Source organism: Diplotaxodon limnothrissa, linkage group LG16, assembly GCF_057381915.1.
Source record: "Diplotaxodon limnothrissa isolate DT_005_m linkage group LG16, D_limnothrissa_male_GT1.1, whole genome shotgun sequence".
In the NCBI taxonomy this organism is placed as follows: domain Eukaryota; kingdom Metazoa; phylum Chordata; class Actinopteri; order Cichliformes; family Cichlidae; genus Diplotaxodon; species Diplotaxodon limnothrissa.
This window is the reverse complement of record NC_140611.1, coordinates 21,349,447-21,373,552: the sequence shown is the minus strand read 5'-3', so window position 1 is coordinate 21,373,552 and position 24,106 is coordinate 21,349,447. Positions and strand designations below refer to the sequence as shown.

At 41.7% G+C, this 24,106-nt stretch overlaps 1 protein-coding gene across 1 annotated transcript in view; it reads left to right on the top strand.

The window, feature by feature from the left end:
• Nucleotides 1–24,106, top strand: part of igsf3 (immunoglobulin superfamily, member 3) — a 75,663-nt gene that overhangs the window by 14,200 nt on the left and 37,357 nt on the right. The window contains exon 2 of the mRNA XM_085374518.1: nucleotides 5,296–5,676. Coding sequence (XP_085230644.1) covers nucleotides 5,296–5,676 — 381 coding nt within the window. The remainder of the gene's footprint in view (nucleotides 1–5,295; nucleotides 5,677–24,106) is intronic.

Below are 24,106 nucleotides of genomic sequence, written 5' to 3'. Positions count from 1 at the left end.
AAGTCGTGTTTCGCTGAATCATTAGACGGTCCCCTGTTCAACTTTCCTAAATAGTTTTTGCCAAAAAGCATTGAGGTGAAGTTTAAGGGCCGGCAGTATCTCAAACACTGGCTATAATCCCAGTTTAAGATTCAAACCACTGTGCGCTAAACTAAAATAGTCACAGAACTTATTTAGTTTTATGCATTGCGTATCTCCCTGTAATATTAATAATTCATGCTAAGTTGCAACCTTATTAGTCAATATTTCATGATTTCTTGTGGTGGAGTTTACCAAATGATTGAAGGTGAAGTAAACACAAGTAAACCAACTTGAAAAAGTGGCAGCTGTGAAGAAAAACAAGGAACTCACAGAGGGGAAACAGCAGTCAGTGGGGGGAGAAGCTAATCAGGGAACTGAGAGGTTCAACTGACACGTTATTAAAATTAAATAATAATAATACATAAAGTCATTGATGCAATGGTGCAGAGGGTAAAAAAATAATTTTTTGCCTTTTTGAGGCTGCTTTTTACTCCTTCAGTTATAGAGATGATTTTCTTGCAGTGAATACAGTATCACAGAATCAGTGTAATGTGATGTCATCATTATTGTGGACATATATTGTCACGCCTTGATTTCTATCGCTACTGAAGAACAACAAAAAAGTTTTCCGTCTGCATCAAGAAATGATTGGAGCTATACAGTAGGGTTGTGGTAGAGTGGAGTTCACATGTTCTCTCTGTGCCTGTGTGGGCTCTCAGTAGGTTATTTTAACTGGTGATTCTAAAGTGGCTATAGGTACGAATGTGAGCGTGAATGATTGTCTGTCTCTACGTGTTAGCCCTGTAATCAAGTAGCGACCTATCCAGGGTGTACAGCTGAAATAGGCTCCAGCCCCTATGCGACATAGAATTGGATAACAGGTTAAGAAAATGGATGGATGGATGTTTGGAGTTGTGACCACCTTCTTCCACTTTAGAAACAACCTGCTTCAAGTGAGAGAAGTAAAACTCTTAACAAAACAAACACAGAAATATAAAAACCTCTGATGTGAAACAGCCAGAGCTTTTATTCTCACTGAGAAAATCTGATAGTATCTATTCACTCCGAATAAGGCAATTGAATAAATGCATTTACAAGGAGTCTAATCTATTTTTTTTTGTATTAGAGCAGTCAAGTGTTATGAATTCACAGTAATTTAACCTCATATATTATATTAGTAAAGCAAGGCTGACGCCTCACCTTTATATCATAAACAGAGACATACTTTATTCAGTCCCACACTGGGGAAATTCACTTGTTACAGCAGCAAAAGGGAAGAACAGGTGAATTAAAGATGCAGATGGTTACTATATACAGTAAAATACACCAAGATTTTTCTTTTTGATATATACGTAAAGTACAGTGGAAGTGATAATAATATACATCATTTTTAAACAGTATTTATACTGTGTGGGTATTGTACAGCCTGACTGCGGTTGGGATGAAGGAACTACGTTAGGCTGATCCTCGTTAGGTTGCTTAAACTTTTTATGGGCGTCCCTGTGTGCACGTATAGAATATAATCTGTATTTACACATGTGGGTATGTAATTAAAAACTGAAGCAAAGTGAGAGTCATTGATGGACAGCTCTGTTCTCTACATTAGCATGTGTTTGCACCGCTGTGAAAATGCCCTCTATATTACTTACGCCCTACAGTGTTTTTTATTATACACCTTTCAAGGTGTATAATTATCATGTGTCATAGAAGAGTGATGATGTGAGGTGTAGGTATGAATGAATGCGAGTGGCCTCACTGCTGTTTCCGCTGAGAATAAGACACTGGCCACGAATGATTGGATTAGTGTTTAACCCCCCCTTCTTCTTAGCTTAATCCTCTTTGCAGCTTTCTCTCTCTCTCTCTCTCCCTCTCTCTCTCTCTGTGTGTGTGTGTGTGTGTGTGTGCGCGTGCGCGCGCATTTGCAATCATTTGCTCCCATTTGCTATATCCTCCAACCGATCAACAGGAAGGTCAGCTTGCTTGTGGTCATTCTTCATCACCTGACGTGGGACACATGTTTTTGCTTGCACCAAAGTTGTGTGGGAAGCAATGGGCCAGCTATGATGAGGTATGAGATACAGGAAAGGAATACCAGAGAAGGAAAAAGGTAGCAAAGCAGGACATCTGCGGTATGCAGAGATGGAGACGAGCGTTAATAATAGAATATCTGAGGCCTTGTTGAACAAATATGGACACTTGGAGATCAAGGCAGCGCAGCCAGAGGTGAAAAAGTTGGGAGATGGGGGGGGGGGGGCCTCAGGATTACTGTGGAAGGGTGGTGGAATAGAGCGATCAGTTGAAGGTCTGCAGGGTTTGGTTTGTCATTGTCATCCTTTCTAAACAGCCTGCAGAGCGATGGACACTTTGAAGTTTCACAGAGCTGCTTAAATCCTGCTTGAAAAGATGCAGAGAAGCGTGAGGCACAGAAAAGAGACAGGAATATCCAGAGAAAGAGAGACTGCAGGGGCAGGACGAAGGGGAGGATTGATGATTGGTGAAACATGGAGGAAGGGAGTGAGAGTAATCAGAAATGAGGAGAAGCTTGTTTCATGAGGATGACAGGAGACAAGTGAAGGAAAGCTCTTAGTGCACCAACACAGTATGAGTCGTATGGTTTGTTTTTTTTGGGGTTTTTTTCCTCCTTCTTTTTCTGGATGTATGAGTAATATGTTTCCAGCAGTTCTAGGTGAGAAGCTGCAGCGTGAGGAGCACTAATGCAGCAGTACAGACTTGGATTTGGGTAGACTGGGTGCCGCCAGATTAGCACACTGACATCACAGCAAAGAAACACTGGGGGAACCAAGGTCTGAGTCATTACTGATGGCTCCTGCTCTTACATACTACATTCCATGCTGTGGTCAGATAGATTTTGCCAGCACATTTCATTGTAGACGTTCTGTCTTGAGTGCTTAATGCTTTCTCTCTGTAGAAACATTTTTTTATATCAAGTAAAAGTCAGTTGCCAAATTTTTAACAGGTTATGATTCATTGCAGTGTGGTACAGCAGTATGTGCAGGTCCAAAAAGATGTGCAAAGCTGGCAGATAAGCAGAAAAAAGCTGACGGCACAGATTGCATACAAATTGGATAAACAAGTATGCAAGTTTATTAACGAAAATATAATAAATAATAAATGAAAACATGTTGAATTCCCTCTCTGACTGGTGTGCGCGGTTTATTAATCCATTTCTGTGGATCCTCTTCTAATTATTTTTCCTCTACCACATGACCCCCCAGGGGGGCTCCACAGAAATCTGGGGATAAATATTTTGCTTAGTGACTTTTTGTTTTTTTGAATTCCTTTCCATTTCCATGTTCAAACAAAATATGACTTTCCTAAATGGGTTGTGTGTTATTGATTGAATGTGTAAATAAAGCATTGTCGATGCGTTATGAAAAATGACTCAAGACCGCATTCGAAATGTCAATATGCTTATGACCCCCACACACACTGCTTACGAGTGCAGCATTATTAAGAGTGGAATTGGAACACTACTTTGTCATTTCAAGTCTTGTATAGTATTTCTATAATTCGCACAGGAACGTAGCAAGGCTTGGTGACCTTACCGGAAGCTACAATGAGATTCCGAACTTTTATCTTGTTTCTATAGTAACACAATAATATCACAACATAATTGTGCTGTTTGAACAATTTAACTTGAGTTTTTTTGCGTTTTGTTTTTCATTTCTCTTTGAAGAAAAGGTCAACCTATCTACAGTGGCTGCTTTCATAATTATGAGGGCGTACAATTTTGAAATCCTTGCCTTGAGGAATGATTATTTTAATCAGTTTTCACTTCAGTCTAACTGATTTCATAGAGTACTAAGGTGAGGGACTCACAATAATAGATTTGTAAAACTTGTTCATTTGTGGAAGGTGTTCAGGAATCTCAGGAAGCAAGGAAAACAAAACGACACACGAGCCCCTCATCTAGATAACGATGCTTGCTCCGACTCTATTGGAAGTATTCTCCTACAGCAAAATCATCGTAACTTTTCCTCCCGTTCATCTACGTTTTGCGGACTCTGCGAGCACGATTTGCAAAAGGGCCTTTGTTTTTCTACAAGATTGACCTTGGACAGGCAAACATGGGTGTTAATGGACCTGCGCTCACAGTGAATGAAAGGACGGGTGTAGTGCAAGTGTGAGAGAAAGTTACTATGGTAAGAGTGAGGATGTTAAAGTTAAAAAGCTGTTCTAGTGAATTATTAATGCTGAGCATTGTGCCTACAGACACAGCCTCTTACAGACTTTCTTTCTTACATGCACACACACACACACACACGCACCCACACACGAAAACACAGCTGCAATCCCCAGTTGCTTGTGCAGACAGGAAACAGCGTACTTGTCACTCTGTCTGGATTTGGGGGTATGTGTAAATGCTCTGTTGTCTCTGGCCCCAATGAGAGGGATGTTTGTAGTTGTTCCCTGAATGGCGAATGTTCTCTGTGTGTGTGTTTGATATGTGTGGTTTTGTGTGTGTGTGTGTGTGTGTGCGTGCGTGCGTGTGGGTGTATAAGGAGTTAAGGCAAACTTCACATATGCTGAACGCCTAAATATAGGCTACAAAGAGTGATAATAATCGGTCTTGACAAGGGCTTGGTTTGCTCGCAGTTTGTTGCAGTCCCCTGTGATGGTTTAGTTCACTAATTATTTTTGTTTATAATGAGAGCAGTGTGTAGCCAGGAGGGAGATGTTTTAAAGCTACCTTCTTAGCAAATGACAGGCTAGTAGAATAGCCAACAATGTTGGTACCGGATAAATCTAAATTATGAACAACATATTGGATACCAATATGTTGTTCACACGCTTGATTGAGCATTTGACCCACGCTTGACACGCATTTTACCAGCTCATGCTGACCTCCGTCCTGACTCCCAGATGGCTGCTTCTCACCACAGTGTAGTACAGCTGCGGTGGTGTCCTTGTGGGGAAGGGTTAACATGCGAGTGTGTGTGATTGCCGTGAGCGTGATTAGATTATAGCTGTGAGCTACTGTGATTTTTCTTTTTCGTTTTTCTAAGTGGTTACTGGTGTTCAGAACTCGTTCGGGTGAGTCTGTGTGCACACCTCGACCTTGGTAAGCACACCCGTGAATGCTTAGTTGCACATGTCACACTGTTTCTGTATTCCTGGGAGATGTGGGGGGCATAAACTCTGTTAATGCTAAATATTTAAAGTGCAGTTTTGTAACCTATGCTCTCTCTTTCCTCTCTCCCTGCCTTCACCCTGTCCACTCCTCCCTTGCTCCCACTACCTCTCCATCTCTAGCCGGTGTCGCTGTGGCTCAGCGAGTGGTAACGGTGCAGAGTGGGCCGCTCGTACGGACTGAAGGCTCACACGTGACCATCTGGTGCAACGTGACGGGCTACAAAGAGGGGACGGAGCAGAACTTCGAATGGTCCATGTACCTCCCTTCAGTACCAGACCGGGAGATTCGCATTGTGAGCACAGCTACGAAAAACTATGCCTATGCCGTATATTCCCAGAGGGTGACTAGTGGGGAGATCTTTGTGGAGAAGCTGAGTAGTGACTCAGCTGTGCTGCACATCACCAAAGTACAGGCCAAGGACCAAGGTCTGTTTGAGTGTTACACACCCAATACAGACGGGCGGTACCTGGGATCCTACAGTGCACGCACCAACCTCACTGGTGAGTCTCTAAGAGCACACGTGTACACACAGAAACAAGCTTATGCACACACACACACGCACTCAAACCACATCTCGGTACCACAGGTACTAAAACTGTGTGTAGCTGAGCATGAGCATGCAGCTAATGTGACATCTGTGATACGCATACAGAAACATAATTGGAAGATTTTATACTGAATTAGCATTCAGCTTAGGGAGAGGAGGTTTGTTTGCACCTTTCAAACAGAGGTTCATTAGCACTAATCTAACCTTTGCAGCAGTGCAGTTTATGTGCCACTTCACAGATATACAGTACTGTGCAGAAGTCTCGAGTCACCCCTCATTTCTTAATATTTTGCTAGGATGGGAACTACGTGCAGCGATTTGAAACATGTACACATAACATCTTGAAAGTCAGCATTTGGTATGAACTTTATTCTTCAACACAGCCTTTCTTCTAATTTCTTTAAATAATCTTCAACAATAGTTCTCAAGGCATTCTTGAGACATTCAAAGCTCTTCTTTGGCTGCCTTCTGTTTCCATTTCCTGTCAAGATGATCTCGAACTGCTTCAGTAATGTAGTGCTCTAGGGAGGCTAGCCCATCGATGAACATGATGGATGATTTCCTCCTTTGTGTTAGGTGCCTTTTTAATGCTTGAATGATTCATAGGTCAGTTTTTAGTGGCTTAACAAACAAAAAAAAAGCATTCCTGTGAAAAAGATCGGGTACAAGAACTGGATGGAAAATTGGTGAAAAGGCTGGAGAACTTTTGCTCGAGAGCACTAAAAAAATACAAGAAAGTGTTATATCTTGGGACCCAAATATAAAGACATGTGGAGTGGCTTAAGACTTTTTCACATTACTGTATATTCTACTGCTTTCTGCTAGCAGAAATTTGAAAACTTTAATTTATTAAATCAAATTAGCTAAAAAAAAAGCAACAAAAAAACATCCATTTTGGCGTAATGATATAACAGTTTGATCAGTGACTGTTAGGATAATTATAATTGTAAAAAAAAAGCACCTGCGCACACTGAAACATGCATTGAAAGACTTTCCCCTCCACTACATTGTCATGTATTTCCCACCTGTTTTGAACGGGGGGAAAACCAAGACGCATCCACACAGGTATTCCCACACCACCCATTTATCTATTGCCGTGGGCTCTTTCAGTGTACTGGCAGAATGTGAGACTGTAGCAGTCAGTAGTTTCCCCTCTCCCGCTCCTTATTTTCCGGAGTCATACACACATCCGGAGTCATACACACATCTACCCAAAAGGCAGTACTGAAGACACAGCTGTCACTCCATTCCCCCCATAACTTCATGCCTTTATTTCTCTCACGACTGACCTTCCTTTTAAGGTCAAAGCAGATTCCGATGGGATGAAAGCACAGTATCACTGCGAGCTGAGAAATGCAAATATTTGCATACTTTTTGAGTCACCATTGCAAAGGCATTGTTTGCCTAGAAGATCAATGGTTAGTTTAGCTTTCTTTTTCACCAAATAAGTTATTATTAGGACTTCAGTGGTTTGTATTTTCTAGCATGAGCAGTATGATCTGAATGTGGGGCAGGGCTCAGTTGCAGGGCACTGTGAAACAGCAGTGCTGATAGCACATAGTATTTATAGATCAGTGTGTGAGAGAGAGCTAGACAGAGTATGTGAGCGGAGGTGTTGAGGGACTGTTATCTGAGCCTCTTTCTGTGTCTCTAACCTCTTAACCCAGTTTCTAGGGTCAGGGGTACGCAGCAGGGTCTCCATTTCTTCCCCTTTCCTCTACTGTGCTTTTGAGTCCCTGTGTATTCCCCTGGCAGCTGTTTGCCTCCCTGGACCACTGTGAGCAAACAATACCTTGTTCTCCCTCCTCTCACCCTCCTATTTCTCTTCTATAGCACATTCGTCTGGCTTTCATACTGTCACGTGTCTGTTTCTATTAATCATCAACCCCGGCCCCTTTCTCTAATTTGATCTCCCTCTGATGTATTTAAAAAAACCTTTGCTGATGGTGCCTTTGAGGAATTGTGTTTCAAGGGTAGTGTCAAAGGATGATCGTAAGCAGGGAGTATTATGAAAGACATATAGGCATGTAGGAAGTGAGATAGAAAGGGAGACAGAAGGGATATGTCTGTGTGAGTGTCTGGCAGTGGGGTGGCTGGGTTAATTGTAGGGGAAGAAGGCTGCACAGTAATCTGTGCCCTGAGTACTACTGTATTAAGTCTTACTCAAGGTGATATGTTTCATCCACTGTCATCTTTCTGTACAAAGAGCAGGGAAGGGTTTTAATGTGGAACTTAACACTTGCTGCCTAAAGGGAAGTAGTTTCAGCCATGAACCTGCACATTATTCAGCACGATACTGTGACCTTTTGTTTAACATCCTGTATTGTCTATCAGATGGATACAACAACTGTGTGTTATTGACTACCTGAAATGGGATACCTGCTTCTCTTTTTATCTGAAAGGGGTTGTTTCTTTTTTTTAGGGAGGGGGTAGATAGAAAGTTTGACTTTTTTTTATCCTCCATGAAGGTAAAGCCATTAATCAGCTGAAAAGGTTTCTCTGCTTGGTCCCAAAAGACCAATATTTCACCTGTGCAAATGATAATTAGCCACCACTGCACACATTCTGGATTATATCCACTAAATTATGGAATGGCTCCAAACCACAGGAAGATCCTTAGTATGTAGGAGAAAAGGTTAGATTTGACATTTTATTATTTTCCTCTGTGCATTTGGATTGGGAAAGCAGCTTGACTTTGACAGCACAATGTTCTTTCACACCTTTGTTATTTAGAAGTCAGATTCATTTTGCTCTTTTGCGAAAAATGGTACCAGCACAACCGCATCATGGCCCTTTGGAGGAGGTGCTCTCAGTCTGGTTCCAGTTGAGCTCCAAAAGGGTTCACTTACATCATCTCGATCTAACCCAGCTCGGGCGTACATTACATATTTGAAGTAACTGCTGCATCCTTGAACATAAAGCAATCTGACTGTTGGAAAAGTTCTATAGATGTACACAAACTGTAGCATAAAATAAATGTAGATTTTCTGTTTATCCACTAATCAAAAACAGTCTTCCTGTATTTACTTTTGTTGCTTATTTCTGAGACACTTCAGGCCAGTAAGCAGACCGAGTGTACTTCTGTGGGACATTTGTTCACTTGGATTTGTCTTAGTGTGAAAGGATACGAAACCAAGAGGTTAAAGTGTGAAAACACCCTAAAAATATTTTCTTGCCTTTGTTAAACACACAAGCAGAAGTGGATTGTGATCTTGTTTTACATTTGGTTATTTAATGAATTGGTGGTACACTCATCGCAGCTACCCAACTGTGTTAAAATTGTCGATTTTTTTTTTGTTGCAGGGTTGAAAATGTGTGTGGGATGTTTTAGAATTCTGTTAGTGAAATCAAATTTAGTAGTTTCCTATTATGATTCGAGTATTTGCTCCTTTGTGTCACCAATATGAATTTACTAGAGTCATGGTTGAAACATCATCTGTCTTTCTATTCAAGCATGTTGCTTATGATTTTAACTCCTTTAAAAAAACAAAAACAATCTACCATGCTTCTCTGTTTTTACCTTAGTCTGTCTTAGCCTGAGTGTTAAACTTAAGTACATCTAAACACTTAAGGGTTTATTACAGAAGCCTAATCACAGCTGTCTGCATGCACTTCACAGTTGCTGCAGGTTCTCCCACATCTGTGATGAGGTAAACGATTTAGTTTCTCTCATCAGTTAAACAGAAGCGCTGCTCACGTTGTTATATGTTGAATGCTCGCCTGCTGCTTTAAACCTTCAGCTTTCAGTGGGCAGCTCTGATGGGAAGTCTGGACAGCAGCAGATGTAAAGCTCCACATGACTGTTTGACAGAGCAATAATTATGATTCACACCGCTTTACTAGATTAGCAAACTGGGTTGAGTGAACCACAATTTGCTATGGTCATCACAATAGAGGGTATATGTCGCATAAATGCATAACCATTTTTCCCTTTTTCCTGTTTTTTAATCATGTGCTTTTACTGTAATAATTGTTGTTGTTGTTGTTGTTGTTTATGCATGCTCCACTGTCATTGTCAAATATTACATAAGGCGTGCATTTAACCTGAGTGATGTGAAGCTTTTTAAAGTCAAAGATCACCTGGCATTTCCCTTTGTACACCTCCGTTCTCTTAAGTTGGAGGCTGACTAAGCTCAGTCTGTTTTACTTGGGTGTATGCTCTTGTGTGTGATTTTTCTTTCTTTCTATGTGTGTGTGCTTGTGCCTGTTTGACTTCCTCCTACACATCAGATTGCAGAAGAAAAGGACAACAGCCTGACATGGCCGTCACGGTTGTCCTTATCCTACGCACCAGCCTGTGTGCGAGCTTGTCCAACAACTAGCAGAACAACAAGCCCTCGCTGAGACACGCTGCTCTCCATATACCCTCACTGCCATAGAACACACAGGAGTCATTGTGCTGGCACATATACAGATTCTCGCCTCCATGTTTGGCAGAAGCCAGGACTGTAGTAACAGAGTAAAAAAGATGGGTAATCAAAGCCATGGTAAGTTCATGAACAAATGGCTTTCTGTTATTCGCCTTCTCTAAATGAGCGAAAAGAAGAACATGTCCATCTTGAGATGTGTGACATCAGAAAAAAATACATTTGGCAGCAAGCAGTTTTGAGGAAGTAAAAGTTTCAATATATGGTGTGTTGTTGTTGTTGTTTTTTTTTTTTTTTTTTTTTTTGTTAAAGAAAAATAAAATAAAATAAGAAAAAAAAGGCAGACATAAGGAAATTGGAAAAGAGGGGAATAGGGACAGAAGGAGGCAGTATTGGAAATAGGTAGTGGAGCGATGCTGAAAAGAGTGTGTGACCAATAAATGATGAGCTCTTCGTCTCACTCCGATGTGATTGGTTACGCCTCCTAGAGGCATTACCCACAATACAACTGGTGCTATAGGGGTGCGTTTTTAAATAGTCTCTGCCTGATGTGACTCCCGAGGTTAATGCAGTTACCAACCGCCATGCAACTCCTAAATGCAATTAGCCAGCACAAATTGAGGCGTCTGAGAAGGAAAGAGGAAAAAGTAAAAGACTAGAGCTGAGACCTTGGAGATTCCCATTATTCAAATACCGTTGGGCAAAAAAACCCAAAAACAAATTCATAACAAACCACAGCAAAATACCCAATTTTTCCAGAGTTTTTATTTTGGTTATTTTTATGGCTCATATTTCATTTATTTAATTTCCTTATTTTTTTCTGCTGTGTATTCTCTTACCCAGCTCATATTCTGTTCTCAGGCATAAAAATGAACATTATTAAAAAACAAATAACCAGTATTTGAAAGCAAAATGAATCACTTTATAAGTTAAACCATGACTGAACAAATATTTAAAAAAAAGACTGCCAACATTGCATCTGTGTAAGTGAGTCCATAGGATGCTGAACACTTGTATTTCCTTTTCTATCTTTGTGCGTATGTTGCAGGCTCATTTTTTATTTTCCCAGCTTAAAGATACCGGTGTGTGTTTTGATGTTTTTCCTACATTGTTGAGTTTCCTTCGAGGCTATTTTAGCGTGGTGCAAAGCACAGGTGAATGTCTGTTATCATTACAAGTCTGTTAGCCTGTTTCTATTAATCATAATTCCCCCTACACCAACCAGCCACAATAAACAGCTGATCTGTCACAGTATGGACTTCAAGACACTTCTGAAGGCGCCCTGTGATATCAAATACCAAGGCAGTAGCAGCAGATGGTCTCCTTCAGATGCATGTCTGCCATTGTACACATTCTAGGAGTGGACGGGGTCACCACGGGTACTCTGATCAGTCTTGCGCTCATTAACTGTCACTTCCAGCAGTCTGCAGTCTTCTGCATGCTTTGCAATCTTTTTCTCTCACAGCCACATTTTGCTTTTAGCAGTTTGTGATGTTGTAGCTCTTCTTCTGACCTGCTCTTTGGAGATGTTTTGACCTACGTTTCCAGCTATAACCATTTGTCCCTTTAATGTCCTTTACAATTCCTCTTTAAATATGATTAACTTTGCTTCCTGATGTTTCCCAATGACAAGTACCATTCTATTAGAACTAATAGTTAGTGAGCAGTGATCCAGGCACAGTCCAGATAATGAATTTATGCAATTATTGGTTTGCAGATTAAACCAATCTGCAAAAAAACATGTTCTGTCCATTGCAGTGCTTATAGGGTCTGAAGGGGAGCACTTCTTCCCCTTTGTTGACCCAGTAATAAAAAAAATGTGCTTATGTAGTGAAGTGATGCCCAACAAAGGTCATAATGTGTAGGGAAAGGGGAAAAGAGGAGTGTGGATTTTTCGAAGCATTGCTGAGACTGTGCACTGCTAAAAACATACGTTCCCAATGAGAGTGGCGGGATCATGCCTCTGCTGAGCTCAGCACTGTGCACGTGTCTGATTTGTGCGTTTCCCCTGCCTTTCTGTTCGCAGAGGATTCAATGCTGCCAAGCTGCACTCCTCTGCTTCACTTAATGGGATAGACAGAACAAGAAAATGTCATCTCACTATCTTTCGTACAAAGACACCCCCCCTCCCCTGTTTTCCTGTTCTCTATGCTGTCTCCCCATCTGAATCCCGCTCACTCCATCAATCTACAGAGTCAATTCCTACTCCAGACTTCAGCCCCCCCAGCCCATGTTTGTCATGCAGGTATATGGTTTTGTCAATACAGCTGTTCACTGAGCTTTATCACAGGAGAAAGCTGTAAGGGTGATTGAAGCACAAGATTGTGGAGGAAATCTGTGATTGAATAAAGGCTGATGAGGAAAAATAGGATGAAAAATATGAAGGGAGGAATTTCTTTTTCTTTTCTTTTTTTAAGGGAAGAAGGGAAGATGAAGCCCTGTGTCGAAAATAAAAAAGAGTAAAATGTTTGCCTGTTTTGGGGGAAAGGGGCGAGTAGGGGAGAGAAAGAGCAGATGAATAGACAGGGGAAGCTGTATCTCTGTGTCTCTTGGTATTGATCGGGAGCACAGGCCTGAATGTGACTGGAGCTTTTTATCTCTTTTGTCTCTCCTTGCAGTGACACCTAAATTTCTTTCCTTCCCCTCAGATTTGCCTTAACAGCCTTCTGTTTCTTTTTATAATTAGATTTCCTTTCCTTCCATTTGTGCACGCCTCTTGCACTTACACAGATCTTCTGGTCTTTGTGTGAGTCAACCAACACAGTGAAGGCATTCCTTTTGTGACCTTCAAATGGCTTTTTTTGGCGGGTTAAATTTGGTTTTCAGGCTAGTGCAAAGGTTGTCAAAGATTTGGCTAAAAAGTTAAAAGGAAAGGAGCTAGGCAATGCATTATGACTAAGTGTGTTCAGAAACAGAGAAACGTGTGTATGTGTGCGTATGCATGCACAAACTGGCTCTAAGCTGCCGACCAGGCAGGACTCCAGATGGAAAGAGATTTTATCACTGTGGCTGGCTTGCAATTTCTTGCACATCTCATCCACTTTAGCGGACGGGGTTTCCTGCTCGATAACATTACTGCCACTCTTACCCACCATACGCAGACACATTTATGCATGCACACTGGAAACGCAAACACAGCCACAGTCACACAATGTAGTGAGCTGTCAGTCAGGACAGATGTCGCACCCATAATTGAGTCTGAGAGGGATGGTGCTGTAGTGCTCCCATTGGAGCACACGCTTTCCACTGAACATCAGTGAAGAGGGCTTTAACAACCCGGTGGATCATCGTGTTAGACAATACAACCACTGAATAGAACATGTAGCACTGAGTATAATAGTGCTGCATAGGATACCTTGATTCTCTGTAGTCATGTAGGACAAGTCGGACTTTATTGTATGTACATGTGCAAACTGTGTAGTGGGTAGATAAAAATGATTCCGAAATTATATTTTCCTACCAATCTATGGCTCTTTAAAACTGGCAGTTAAGCAACTACATTTTAAATTTATCTTCAGACCTTTCCCAAAACAGTCAAGATCACATATGTCTTTCTGACACTAGGTACCGCTCTAAGATGCCTCTTAGGTCCTGCCAACTGTCTGACACTCGAGTGACTTTGAAACACTGAATAGACGCGTTCAGTTAGAAAGCAGTTTGGATATCGGACAAATTAATTGTGTACATTGCCAAAGTCACAGAAGACCAAACTAATGAGGTTGCCGATACTAACAGTTCCAACATTTTAGACTCAAATGCAAGCGGATCAAACACTGGAACCTGACTTCCATAACATTATTTTTAAAGAAGGGATCTAAAATTGGTACGGTCTAAGTAAACAGGATAACGACCCTGACTCAAAATAGTGTTAAACAAACGAATAAGAAGAGAATAGTTGTTTAAAAAATACAATCATGTTTTCTGTACACAGTTTAAAACAGCAATTTTATATTGGGAACATTATGATAGCTGGGCTCAGTTCACACCACTCTACCCTATTACAGTGAGTAAGATTTGGACCAAATCAGGTCCTGGATCTTGTAAGGGACTTGCTGTACCTGTGAAAACTACTAAGGTGCAAGATGGGCCAGCTATTGCTGTTACAAAGCTGAAAACCATCATTGCCTACAGACACATTTTGAGACATTCACTGCCTTGCAGATTTTGACTGTAACACTTACAAAAATATTAACGATGTCAGTGGTGCTCTGCATTTAGCTCATTGCCCTACACCACTGAGTTTGGCAGATGAGAAAGGATTTCGTGTGTCAACAAATTAGAAAACTATAAAATGCATGTTTGTATGCACACAAATGCATGTGCACGTGGATGCACATGCATTTGTGTGTATTAATGTTTATGTAATGGGCTCAAGATACTCCACCGTTCCTCTGGTTATTTGATTAGCTTAGCTAAGCGCTAACCCTCAGGGGCCTGCTGCCTCCTCTGCGAGATTAACGGAGCACAGCCACCGTTTGAATATGAATTCATCATAAATATGGATGTGAATGAATTTGCTAATGAGTGGTTGTATTCACGTTGTTAAAATGTGTTGGTAAAGAGTGGAACTTCTAGTGTAATATCCTCGAGCAGTCACACGGTTCTGAGTGCGTTCCAGGATGCTTCTGCTCCATTGTTTAAAGTTGGCGGTTGGTTGGAAGCCTCATTTTAAAAAAAAAAAGGGGGGGAGGGACTTTCTCACTTCAGTAACCCCTTTTAATATGGATGCACACCACCATCCAAATGTATTTACACATTATTTTATGTACAAGAGCATACACAAATACTGGCATTTACGGCCTGCCATGTGGCAGGGCATGACACTTGCACAACTGTAAAAGACATAACGTGTCCTGTGTGTGCAATGGCAGAATAGTTGCATTGTTGAGTTACTCTTTACTCCACCCATATAAATTTTTCGTGCTCTGCCAACTAATCTTTGGCAACGATCTTACCATTTGTGCAGCACAACTGGCTGTAGTAGCAAGCACAGAAGCTACACTTCACGGGACTGGGCCTCCATGCTGATGGCTCATACATAGCATCAAGCATGTGGAAGAAAGACCACGCAGGATAAGAAGCTGTAGATTATGTTAAGTATCAACTTAATCAAAAGGCTCTAACAATGTTATCTGCACAGAGCAAGTTGACAGGGATGTTGCACTACTTTAAGTTTTCATGGGTAACCTTGTTGTTTATAGTTCTGTATACTCTTAGCTGTCCTTATTGACAGGCATATGCAAAGGACGGTTAAAGGAGATGGAGACTAAATGGATACCGGTTTAAAGATTAGCATCACACCCACCTCATTAGCATACTAATCACGGCCTCGTTATTTGCAATGGGAAACAGAGATTTAGTTAAAATGTCTGATGTAGTGGATTTGAGTGTAGGATGAATGCCACGGGCTATTTTTTTAAGTGCTGGTGTAGAAGTGAAAAATAAAAGTAGAGAAGCCCGGGAGGCTTAACTCAATTTAGTGAAGCAGCACCGAGGCAAGCAAGCTCATTGCCTTCAAATTCCAACTCGGGGACAAAACACTATCTTAAATCTGCTGTACAGATTCTAACAATGTGTACACACACACACACACACACACTTGCAAGTATCTAAAAGCTTTTGTAAGTACGGACTGACGCTTCACACATGAGCAGACAGGGGCAGTCGGTTTCTTCCTCTCAGTTGACCTCAGAGCAGACGACAAACATATGCTGCCACCTGTGCCCCGGTGCCTGGGTGGCCACCTTGGGATGTGTGCGGAAAGAAGTGGGTGTGAGCGTGTGGGTGTGTTGCATGTGGGTGAGAGAGAGTGAGAGGAGCAGGGCTGGCACATGCCTAATTTCCCTCAGTGCTGGCAGCTCATACAGACAGTTGCTCCCTCATCTGCTGCCCTGCTGGATGGGTGCCTAGTGATTGAGCACTGCCCACCTCCCTTTGTCACCCATCTCCTTCAGTGATACCATTTCTGAAATGGTAACAGAGCACGTGTACAGTTGCTAAGACTTTTCACCACTAATAGACCCTGACTCTGTCTCTAGCTTGATTCAATGTGGTGATACAGGAGCCACGAAGGAGGAGCCAAGCAAAGGCTCTAGATGACTATTCCTGGACTTGTATGCCAGTATATGCTTTTTAAGCGAGAGGGAGTATGGAACTGGCCAAAAAACAAGGCTTTGTAGTCTGATTAAAAAGCACTGATATCTCTTGCAAGGCTTATACATGCACATACACACACTAGAAAACAGAAATGGTCAGATGGCTGGGGCTATAACTGGTTCTATCCTCAGGGAAGTCTTTAATTGGTCACAGTGCTTTACCATCTGGGGCTGGAGTGACGATGAAGGAAAATGGTGGGAGCTCCTGTAAGGCAGGAGTAGAAAATGCAGCTAGTGCAGGACAGGGATGGAGCCTATTAGTTTTAATACTTCCACCTCCAGTAATATTGCAATCATAATATGCTTGATGAAAGCCGCTTGTAGTGTGCAAGAGGAAAAGGTGCGTGAATAATTGCGCATGTTGTATTCCTTTGCCCGGGTGCACTCATGTGTGCCTGTAGGTAGACAGAGTATTGCGTGGCAGCATCTGTGTTTGTGTGTAGAAGTGCGCTTAACTCTGGGATGTTATTGGCCGTCAGAGCAAAAGCCTGCACATGTGCTAACAACCTTCAGGACAGTAGCAACGGATAAAAACTAACAAACCCTCACTGGGGTGGTGTCTGTTTATATTTCTCGTTTTCTGGGTGCAGAGTGTTTGCTGTAATTCATGTTATTTGAATACATGGCCAGATGGAAGATATTAAAGGAAGCGTATGACAGATGGAAAGACATATAAAGTTGGTCTTTAGCTGATGAAGAAGAGAAACATGGAGAAAGCAGGGGGGGGGGGAAGAGGAGGTTGATACCGAATCGGGAAGGGTGGGGTAGAAGGAATATTTCATGTGTTTAGGCATGATGAGTAAATCTTTGATGCTCTAAAGGATTTCAGTCAACGATAGCTTTGCACACAGCTCTTCTCAAACGCTCTTGGGAAGATTTGTCTTTCATACTCCCACCTCTCTTCAGACTACCCCTCCTCTCACGCTTTGCCTTTTAATCTCTTGCTTACTCTCCATCTTCCATACTCACTCACTCACTCAGGCTCATTTCCTGGCTGGTCCTCAGTAAGAGGTAGTGTCATATTTTGTGCGTATGTATGCGCTCGTGTGCCCGTGCGTGTTCCTGTGCATCTTAGTTAGTCTTAAATCCCCCTCTTCTGCCTTTGTGTAAACACCGTTTCATATTTGAAACACCGTGGATCCCTTTCTTATCGCAAAATTCAGCCTTTTAACTCTACGTCACCGTTCTCCCGCCACAATAACAAAGCCCACTCTTTCACTCACTGCCCGTCTTTCTTTTCTTCTCCCACTTTCTTCTTTTGTTATTCCACTCCCTCTATACCCGTGCTGTACAGCTCAAGAAAGTGAACAAATTCACATAAAGCTCATAAAAGCAAACTAGCGAGATACACCGGTGAATTTATACCAGACAAAACTGAAGAAAGAAATTAAATAAATGAGCAGAGAAAGACAATGAACACAGATGATTCCACACAGGAGCCCACATGGTACAATTAAGCAGTTAACATTAATTCATGCTCTGCGGCACGTATAATAATCCCGAGCATGCCTTCTTGGTTCTGAGGAAAAGATCTAAGTGTCTTTGAAAGAGGGTTCACTGTTGGGTTGGGGTGCTTGGATTTTTTTAAGGCCACAGTTTCAGTTCATTAAAAAGATCAAATTGAAGACATTTTTTAAAAAAAAATCTTTTTACCCCAGGCATAATCACTTGATCATTGCTGGATTGTAAGTTTAACTCCATAATTCTGATTATTATTTATATTGTTATTCATACTTTATATTGTGGTTATATTTCCAGCTCAGTTGAAAATCTTTGAGAAATCTTTTAAATACCGCAGCTTTCACCAGACTACCAGTGCTGTGTTCCTTTCTTAGACAGCGTAAAACATGGATGCAGCTTCCAGCCAGTCAAAAAAACCCAAAAAAACCCAGTCTGTAAGTGTCTTAAACCTGCAGTCTATCTGAAAGCCTTCGGGTGGAAATAGCTGTGGCTGCAAAAAGACTTCCGATGTCTATGGGAAAACAGCTTCCTGACTTGACCTCTGTAAACAATTTCCTGCTGAGTTTATTGGCCTGTTTTCTGATTCTGATTCTGTTTACTCATTCTTAGGTTATAGCAATGAAAATTGATAACAGATTTTTTTATTCTGGGCATACTGCCTTAAAAAGGTGCCTTATCTGTTATAATATTCATGCCCATATTGGCCAACAATTTAATTGATAAAAACCTACGAGCAAGCAGTTTTACAGCGAAACCCGCTCCTCCACCTCACATCTGGTTTTTCTGTGTACTGCACTGACAGAGGTTTCAGAGTGGGACTTCAGAAACCAGTGGATGATGTTTTTCTTCTACTGTCTGTGGTTCCTGTTACTTTAGAAATTGGAGCTGGGAGGGATGCTGTTTTAGTAGTCGTAGTAGTAAACTGGAGTCTTCCAGCCCTCACAGGCACTAAACTTTTCTGCAGCACATTCACAAATAGAACCTTCTTATTTCTGCCCTTATTTAGACACACACCACAGCAGTGGTATTACACATTACGAGTTCGGCAGTTTTATTGGACAACTGTTTACATTCACTGCTGCCGTCTTCAACTGCAGTGTGAATTTGGACTTTAAGATCAAGATAAAACTTCTGATTTACCACACACGCCTTCACATTGATAACTAGTATGAGCATCATTCGCACAAAGCTAATTAGTGTATCACTGCTATTTCTCAAATGCTATTTCTCAACTTTTATGTACACACATGCTGTTTAACCAACAATATTGCAAGAGGCTCATAGTTAAAAAGTGATCTATTTTAACAAAAGCAGATAACATTTGTTCCATTTTAGCCATAGCTGTTGCATAACCCTCCTCCTGATTTGTCTCTGTTAACATTCATACACTGAATTGTTGCTCTTAACTTTTTCAAGGTGTGTATGTCCTGACACCTCTATTAGTCATGTAATGGAAGCTCAACTCGAGGAGCAATGTGGAGGCAGCAGGTGGGGCAGAGGTGTAGGTAGAGGGTTATTACAAGAAGGGAAGACTACAACTCACAAGCGACCGTGGACGTTTGTACTGCAAATTCTATCAGAACCCCTGTGGTTGTTGCACAGATGGCAGGAGATTCATGCTTTTGGAAAGCAACTCATGGTATGAAGTACTCGATTTTGATATTATTTTTTTCTAAATTTTAATGTTGTGCATGATTCAGTGACCCATCACCGCTAAGTCACAGCTCTGGAGGAAATGTTTGGGCACACAGAGGGAAATACCTCAGTCACTTATCCCCATCTATGTGTGTCAGAGAGCAGCTGTTCCCTCAGGCTTGACGTTCGGTGTGTTTAGGTGAGTTTGTAAGAGAGAGAGAAAGTGGAGAGTGAGAGAGAGTGTGAGAGACCGCCCATCTTTGATGTGCCTGTCCCTTCCACCTTTAGGTATAATGAGCTGAAATAGCTGCAGGGGCTTCGCTCTGTTTCTCCATGTCTGATTTCTTTTTGCACAGTGTCATATGGAGAGGATGCCACTCATTAACTAGTTTAGAATACACAAGAATTTAAAAAAAGAATTGATAATTATGTGATGTAAAAAAAAAAAGAATAGATTAAAGTGGGATCGAGATGCCTTCCTGTTTTGAAAAAAAAAGATGAGCTGGAGGAGAAAGTCAACTAAAAAAAGAAGGAAAATAAGTGATAATTAGGTGCTGACAAGCAACTTGTCTAACAAAGGAAACTCACCAGATCGTGTGGTGGAGAGGGCATAAGGGAGTAAGGGTTTATAGTGAAGGTGTTGGTGTGTGGCTAGAATGAAACTTGAGTGAGGAGAAAAATGGGACAGAGCCCAGACATGCATGGCGGAGAGAGAGACAAAGGAATGCTTGAGAGACCCCTTTATTAAACGAAGAGGCCTTTTTCCTTTCGGTCACCGTGACCTTTGTGTTACAGCGTATGGCACACATTGACGCTCAAACACCCACCCAGAGTGATGTTCCAATAGCGGTAGAGCACCGACTCCTCACTGAAAATCTCATAACAGCATCTGTAAGATCTCTCATATCCTCTTACCCCTCTCAGCTCACCCCCCTGATTTCTATTTCATCTCTCTTCACATTTTTAGAAGATTGGATTTGGTGTGATATAATAGCGCAGTGCGGAGGCCTCTTTGATCGGTCAAGATAGTGTGAGATATTCCACTCATAGTCGATAATTTGCTTTTCAAATCAGGCACTAATTTGTTGTCTGCTTTAATAATTTTTCTAAATGAGTTTTTTTACACTACAGGGCTGCAATTTGTCAGCTGTGATAATAAACAATGGTTAATGCATTCATTACAATATATGAATTATATTATTTCTGCACACTCAGCTCAGAACATGCAATGCGTTCATCTGCAGAGGATATAATGATAGTTAACAGAAGTTTGATACATTTCTTTTTAAACAGCACTTTGATGATTCAGAAATTCTGTGCGTGCTTACAATATGAGCCCAGAGATGATGTTGATACACTTACCTGTATGTGGTTGTAAACACTATGAAAAACATCATGTTTTCTGTTTTATTGAAATTATACTTTATATATTATATTGTATTGGGAAACATATATATATATATACACATACACATACACACACACACACACACACACACACACACACACACACACACACACACGTTCATTTTATTAAAAAAAACATTTACATGTCTCTGACTTTAGGTTTATCAACTATTTGATTTACAAATGTGGTGTTCAGACTTCCTGAGAACAGGAAAGCTGCACACAGGCAGTAGGACAGTACGCTCTCCACTGAGGAGCTGTAGAAGGCCAGCAGCAACTTCCTCAGGATGTGTGGCTACCGCTGGGCCTTCTTTACCAGGGCGTTAGTGAGATCACTGGAGATGTGGGTGCCCAGGAATCTGAAGGTGAAGACAGATTCCACTTGTTCTCCATATATAAAGAGAGAAGAGTAGACCCGTCTGTGTCTCCTAAAGTCCGTTATGAGTTCTTTTGTTTTAAGGATGTTCCGCTTCAGGTTATTTTCTGAGCCTGATGAGCCCAACCACGGTGGTGTCATTGGCGTGCTTGATGATGACGTTTGTTGGGTGGGTTGGTGTACAGTCATATGTGTACAGGGTGTAAAGTAGAGGGCTGAGAAGGCAACCCTGCTGGGATCCGGTGCTGTGTGACGGCGGGGGCCAAGTCGGACTGATTGAGGCTACGTCCACACTAATGCGTTTTTGTTTGAGAACGCATCATTTTCTCTCCGCTTTGGCCTCCCGTCCACACTGAGAAGGCGTTTTCCTCAAGGAAAAACGAACGCAGCGTATTGGAAACGCTCTTGAAAACGCATATTTCGAAACTGAGCTGTCCTGTCGCAGTGTGGACGCTCAAAAACGCAGACTTTCTAAAACGATGACGCATTTTAGTCATGTGATGCAGTCATGTGACCAATTAAACATAGATAGCGGAGTGCATTATACAGCAGTTGTTTTGATTGCTCTCAATTTTGACAGCCCTAAAAAAAGATTAATATCAGTCTATACATGCTCCAGATAGCTTTTCTTCAAATTCTTTAATTCTCACTCGCTTTTGTGCATGCGCAGGAATGGAACGTAAGCGTTTTCGGTTGTTTCAATGTGAACGCACAACTCTGTGAAAACGACTGAAAACACTAGTGTGGACGCGTTTTCAAATCTATCCGGGCTAGTGTGGATGTAGCCTGAGGCCAGTTGGTCAGGAAGTCTGATCCAGGAGCAGCTAAATATGGGGGGGTCTGAATGTGGTCCAGTTTGGTGGTGATAATGTCTGGGATTATAGTGTTGAACACTGTACATCCTCATGTAGGTCTTCCTGCATCATCAGGCTGTGCTTTAATGACCTGGGTGCTTGGAGGAGTTTGTTTCCTAAGGGGGATGTAGTCAAGGATGAGGAGCAAAGAGAGACGGTCAGATTGTCCTAGATGGGGGAGGGTTGTTACTGTGTAGGCCTGCTTGATGTTGCTCTACACATGGTCCAGTGTCCTGTCCCCCTGGTAGGACACTTAACAGATTTCAAACCTACCTTATTAAAGTCCCCAGCAACAATATGGACACCCTCTAGGTGCTCTCTCTGCTGTTTACTGATAATGTCATGATCCTGGGCCATGTTGGCCCAGCATTCTTAGTTTTCGTGTGTTTTGGGTTTTGTTCTTCATTTATGCCTTGGTTTCTAGGTTGTTATGTTAAGGTTAGGGATGGGTATTGTTTAGGTTTTATCCGATACCAGTACCAAACTGGTACTTTTGAAACGGTGCTGGTGCTTAAACTGTGCTCAAACTGGTGCTCAAACCGGTGCTTAAAGAATGGAGAACAAAAAATTGGTCCAAAAACCTCTCATGTTCAGCTGTTTTTTTTTTTGTTTTTTTTTTAAAGATAACAATGTTAGCCTTTTCTGCAGCTATAGGGGATTTATGGCATCACTCTTGGCTGGAAGCAGCGCTTAATCAATGGAAAAAACAAACTTTGTCCAAAAACCTCTCATGTTTAGCTGTTTTCCACTTTTTCTTTGGTCATTTTAGCTTTTTTGGCCAGGATGAAGGGAGTACCTGCCATCAAACAAGAAGAAAGCCGCATGTAACTACAACTGTGTTTGCTAGTTCACCTTACATGCATTAATGTAATAATGCAGTTAGCCTACTCAACGTAAATTACACATGAACAACATTAAGCTACTCGCCCAGAGAAGAACAGCTGCTGCTGCCATCATCATCCGTCATCATTTCTGCTACACTGGCAGGGCTAGGGGCCAGGACTCGCCTCCTCGGGTTTTTTGCGGATGTTGCTAACTCCGGGTCAGATAACAGGCACCACACCCGCAGTAGATATGCACGATGTGAGGTCTCGCAGCAAGCTATCAAATACGACGCATTTCTCGGCTTTTAACAAAATGCTATATGTTGCCAGGTGTTTCATCAGATTTGAGGACTTACCTCCTTTGCACTGCCGGTATCCCGGTACCCATCCCTAGTTAAGATGTTTCTTATTTGATTACCCCCTGTGTACCCCTGTGTGTATTTGTGAGCCCTCGTTTCCCCATGTTTTCCCCAGCCCGTTATGTCCGTGCTCTCTCTCCTCCTGTCTGAACCTCTGTGTACTTCCTGTTTTACTTTGACAGTCTCTCGTCAGTATGCGTCATGTTGTGTTCACTCCTGCCCTGTCTCATTATGATTATCTGTGTCAGCTGTCTCCCCGTGTGCTCCCACTTCCCTCGTTAACCCTCTGTGTATTTATGTCCGCATCTCCCTCAGTTCTGTGTCGCGTTCTCCTTCATTCATGGCTGTGTGTTTCTCTGTGTATTACGTTATAGTTTCCCAGTTTAGTTTGTATGGTTTTGCTCTCCAGCAATAAAGCTGTGAATTTTGAGTTCATTCCTGCCTCCGTGACTTTGTGATTGGGTCCTCATCCAGCCTGCACACAGCCGCAATCATGACAGATAATAAGTTGCATTAGGGTGACGTAAACAGTCAGTACTGCACGTTTCTGTTTCCTTAAACCGAAACTCCCAAAATTTAGTTGAGAAGCCTGTGTGAGCTGCAGATGAGCCTGTCAGTCACAGCTGTCACAGGACACAAATCTTTAAATCTTATTAAGGTAGAAATGATTTCCAAAATCACCAGCAGAACACTTAATAGATGACCCAAATTACTTTTTTCTTTTTTTAAAAAACAATTATTGATTTAGCAGAAAAGTATCACTTTTTTTAATAGGAGACAATTGGGGAAAAGATCAAGCAGCTAGTCATTGCGCTTCCATCTTCAAGACAGGGTAGTAACAGCTTGAGCACATCCCTAATCCCTAATTCTAACCCTTACATATGGAATCCAGTCTCATTAATCCGTATGCCTGAATTTATGTTGATGCTGATGATGCAAAGGAGA